This window comes from Triticum aestivum, chromosome 2D, assembly GCF_018294505.1.
Source record: "Triticum aestivum cultivar Chinese Spring chromosome 2D, IWGSC CS RefSeq v2.1, whole genome shotgun sequence".
NCBI classification, from domain to species: domain Eukaryota; kingdom Viridiplantae; phylum Streptophyta; class Magnoliopsida; order Poales; family Poaceae; genus Triticum; species Triticum aestivum.
The window spans coordinates 205283117-205287330 of record NC_057799.1 but is presented as its reverse complement, the minus strand read 5'-3'; the positions used below and the strand labels follow the sequence as shown (position 1 = coordinate 205287330).

The 4214-nt window shown below is 42.3% G+C and overlaps 1 protein-coding gene and 1 long non-coding RNA gene across 2 annotated transcripts; both read left to right on the top strand.

Annotated features, from left to right (window-relative positions):
- Positions 1–1046: 1046 nt before the first annotated feature.
- On the top strand, positions 1047–3064 carry LOC123055754 (uncharacterized). The gene is made up of 4 exons (XM_044479630.1): positions 1047–1275; positions 2305–2466; positions 2578–2726; positions 2816–3064. The coding sequence occupies exons 1-4, from the start codon at positions 1047–1049 to the stop codon at positions 3062–3064; spliced, it is 789 nt and encodes a 262-aa protein (XP_044335565.1).
- A 61-nt stretch (positions 3065–3125) lies between these two features.
- LOC123049189 (uncharacterized) lies at positions 3126–3704 on the top strand. The gene is made up of 3 exons (XR_006423464.1): positions 3126–3247; positions 3328–3461; positions 3539–3704. It is a non-coding gene; the product is annotated as an uncharacterized lncRNA (long non-coding RNA).
- The last annotated feature ends 510 nt before the right edge of the window (positions 3705–4214 follow it).

Sequence of the window (4214 nt, the reverse complement as noted above, 5' to 3'; positions counted from 1 at the left end):
AGGAAAGATATCTGCACCATACATAAGAATATATCTGGAAAAAGGAAAGATATCTGCTACCCAGCCTTCCCCTGCATGGCCTACCTATATATGTTAACCTCATGTGCCATCCCTCATCCCCCTCCTTACTCTCCCTTCCCCCATCACAGATATCAAAGGATCAAAATACCCAGACTTGGAGGACAAATTCCCGAGGAGTACCTTCTGTAAGCAAGGGGCATCAAGAAGGCGAGTTCCTCTAGGTATGCAAATTTCTAGATCTTCCTCTTCTGTAAAAGGGTAACAGTTATTATATTAGGATCATGTTTGGTCAAGCATACCATCAAATTCCGAAAAAAACACCAGTGGAGATAGTGCCATCTTATAAAAAGATCATAGCCAATACAATTGATGGTCATGGTTGGCTGTCAATTAGTGTCAGTGTTGGGAGACAACGATACAACTAACCAACGAGAAACGAACTTGCTACTTAAATTGCTTCCTGGTTAGAAGAATAGATCCTTTAGAGATTAAACAGAAGCTTTTAGAGAGGAAGACTCATCTTAGCACCGTCGTAGGTCCGACCGATGACAGCGTTGGGGACTTGGTGACGAACTGGCAAAGCACGCCATGCCGCAGAGTTGGGGAGTCGTCGCTCCTTGCCGTGGCTGTGAGGCCGGGTCACGGCGCCTCGGCTCATCAGGAAAGAGGAACCACATCAAACCATGATCTAAAGGAAGAAGAAGAGGAGGAGAGGGGCAGGATCAAGAAGGGGGGCGATGTACCTGAGCTACTGGCGATGCAGATCGAGGAGACGAACACCACCGCGGATGCGAGGGGAACGGGACCGGACCGAGCACCCGCGCCCGTTTCATTGAGCTCGCTGCGTCCGTCCCCGTTGGTCGCGCCGCACACAGCTCGTCGGATCCCCTGGCCGCACAGGTAGGTGGTCGGTGGGCGGAGTCACACGGTCGACGCGTGCAACCATGCGGCGGGGGGAGTGGAGATGGCCGAGCTGTTGGTGGGGTGGAGAGGACCGGTGAGGCCGCCCCAATATCTGCCGCGGCATGGGATTGATCCGGCGGGCGGAGTCGCGCGGGCGCCGGCTCGTCGAGGCGCGCGGCCATGCGGCGGGGGGAGGGGAGAGGGCCGAGCTGCTGGTGGGGGTGGAGAGGGCCGGTGAGGCCGCCCCAGGATTTGCCGCGGCATGGGATCCGGCGGTCGGCGAGTGGAGTCGCGCAGGCGCCGGCTCGTCGAGGCAGGCGGCGGGGAAGGGGAGAGGGCAAGAGGAAATGAGTGAGTGGAGTATGGTGAGTGAGTGGGGTTAGGGTTTGGATGCGGCGGGGGGACGGGATAAGGCCAGGGTTATGTTTTGGGCCCAGTGTGGTGAGTGAGTGGGGTTAGGGTTTGGGCCCAGACGCCAGCGTGCCAGGTGGGCCGCCGGCCCGTTAGGCAACTTTATAGTGCCTGGGCCATGGAGGCCACCACGCGTTTCTGGCCGGTAAGTGCCGGCCCATTTGTCCAGTTATAATGTAATCCCTCAGAAAAAATATAATGTGGATAAGGTAATTTATTTTATAGTTATTTTTTATGGGGCTAAGTTTGGGTGCAGGTTCGGCCGTGCTGGGTAGCTAATTTGGGCCTTGTGTGCAAATTTTGCTCAACGATAGAAATGCTAGACTCGCATGTGTAGGATTTTAAAAGTATACATACCTCACAGAAACAATAAAAGTGTATATATATATATATATTTATTAAATATGGTTCATAAAAATAAATATTTTTTATATTTACCTTTCATATACTAAGGGTACCACAACAAAACTTGGTTGATGTATAAATAAATCTACTTGGTTGAAGAATGTTTGTTTGCATGTTTTTTTCTTTTGTTGGACAAATTTCCATGGCCTATATAAATAATTTAAATAATGTTCATATGACTACTCATTATATATGAACATTACAGTTTTTTGTTTTCCCCTAATTTTGTGTTAGTACAATTATTTAAATTATTTAATCAACATATTTTCCTAATAATGTCAATTATGTTTTTTATAGAGAAAATAGTGTGTTATTTTCACTACTATTTTTTCAGATATTATATATGATTATATTATGCAGTAGAAAACATCATTTATATTTCATCATATATATTTCATCGTAGATACAAAGTGATTGGTTCCGACATATGCACTGATGTAACGATGACAGACCGCACTGAAACACCACGAGAAGATGTGCATATAGCTAACCTTCCTCTGTATGTATATTATACATGAAAACACGAAAGGTCTATTTTTATATTTTTGTTTTTTCGGAATATAGGAGACATGGATATGGACTTTGGAGATGCACGGAAAGAATCCATTGAGGGTTCAGATGCGATGTTGCTGAAAGGGGACGAAAATTCACAACATAAAAATGTCGAAGAGGTTATATCTCATAACAAACCAAAAAAGGATGCTAATTTACATGTTATCCCACAAGGTATTTTTTAATATTACTATCAATCTTATTTTTGTGATATTGCTTTTTGTATTCAACTAATTTTGCTCAGTTTGATTGCTAAATTGGCTCATTTATTTATGAATTCGACAGACTATGTTTGTACCCCTAGGGATATTACAGTCATCGAATCAATCAAGTCTGCCCCCAAGAATACCCAGTTCGTGGACATTGGAGATGCCTTGTTATCAACCGACGATTTGGAATGCCTTATGAAAGATGATATGTTCTTACATGATGGTGTAAGACCAATTGCACAAACTTTATAATTAATAATATAAACAATATTTAATATAATAAAATGTACATATAATCTAAATGTTGATTACAGGTGATAAATGCTTACATATATTGCATGCTTGCTCATGACCATCTACAAGACAGGGCTGGTGAAAAGGTACACATTGTTAGCACGTTTGTATCTGGCCAGATAAAAGAAGACGGGGAAAGAGACATAGACCCATCAAAATATCACCGCATTGTGCATCATGTTAATACTTATCTACAGCAAGACATGGTTAGTTTTTGTCTCGTTATCCATGCATATAATTATGGATTGTTTTTTAATTCATATGTATAATGATTTATTAATATTTATATCTAATTGCGACCGTGACTTGTATGATATTTACACCAGTTATTCATTCCGATTAACATGCCGGGCTACCATTGGTATCTAGCAGTCGCCAATGCCAAAAAACGTGAGATTCAAGTATTGGACTCACTTGGTTCTCGGGTCAAACGCAATGACCTTGCTACTACGGTAACTATCTATTATTTTTATTCATCTTAACATATGTTTTTGTTTGCCTTGATCCCTAATATTTCTTATATATAAAATAGTTACTAGGACTCGAGAAGTGTCTGAAACTTGTAGAGCATAGACCGGATTTTATCAGAGGTCATAAGTGGCCCGATCTGAATGTTACAAAATGGACGGTTGTAGAGCAGTTTCATGAGGCAATACAAACCGATGGGTAAGCACTTGTTACAATGGTTTGTTTATTTGATCCATCTGTGTGGTATTCTAAAGCATTATTTTATAATATTATAGCGTATCATGTGGACTGTTTATGCTAAATTATATGGAATACTGGACATCACATGCACTGTCAGACCAATTCACCCAGGTATTTCGTTTTTATACATTATCTCGTTATTTTATCTCAAAATAATATATAAATTGTTTTTATATATATCTTGTAGGAGGATATGAAACATTTTCGACAAAAATTAGCTGTCATTTTGCTCGATTCAGAGCTGAATAAGCTAAAAGGAGGTCCCATATACCATCAACCTGACGATCAAGAAAATTTAGCTAATTCTGATCTCGAGATACTGGACAATCCATCTGACGTAGTCAAAGACAAACGTCCTGCACCAATCACTATCATACCCACGGACCAACGTGAATTACTTGCCGGCCTCTGCAACTACGTCATGTCGATCGATGATGCCGGGTGTTTGGAGTAAGTATCATGTATCAATATTTAATGTGCGGATGTATATTATTGTTCTTCTTACCGTCCAATTTTTAGGAAGGTATGGGTCCGGAGCTCGACACCCGAGCCAATGGGCTTAAGTCTTAAGAAACTTCAGTGCATAATTAACATAGAGCAGCCCATGGACAATGATTGCTTCAACACAGCCGTGCGTATGCTGGCATGTGACGAGGGAGTATTGTTCACAGACCCTCCTGTGCACTACATGGATCTACGATTTTGTGTAAG

Bases quoted from the DNA above. Each gene is read 5' to 3' on its own strand.
- LOC123055754 (XM_044479630.1), top strand. From the start codon at position 1,047: ATGGGATTGATCCGGCGGGCGGAGTCGCGCGGGCGCCGGCTCGTCGAG. The intron at 1,276-2,304 runs GTGAGTGGAGTA...TTCGGAATATAG, and splicing joins GAGAGGGCAAGAGGAAATGA to GAGACATGGATATGGACTTT. The intron at 2,467-2,577 runs GTATTTTTTAAT...TGAATTCGACAG, and splicing joins TTTACATGTTATCCCACAAG to ACTATGTTTGTACCCCTAGG.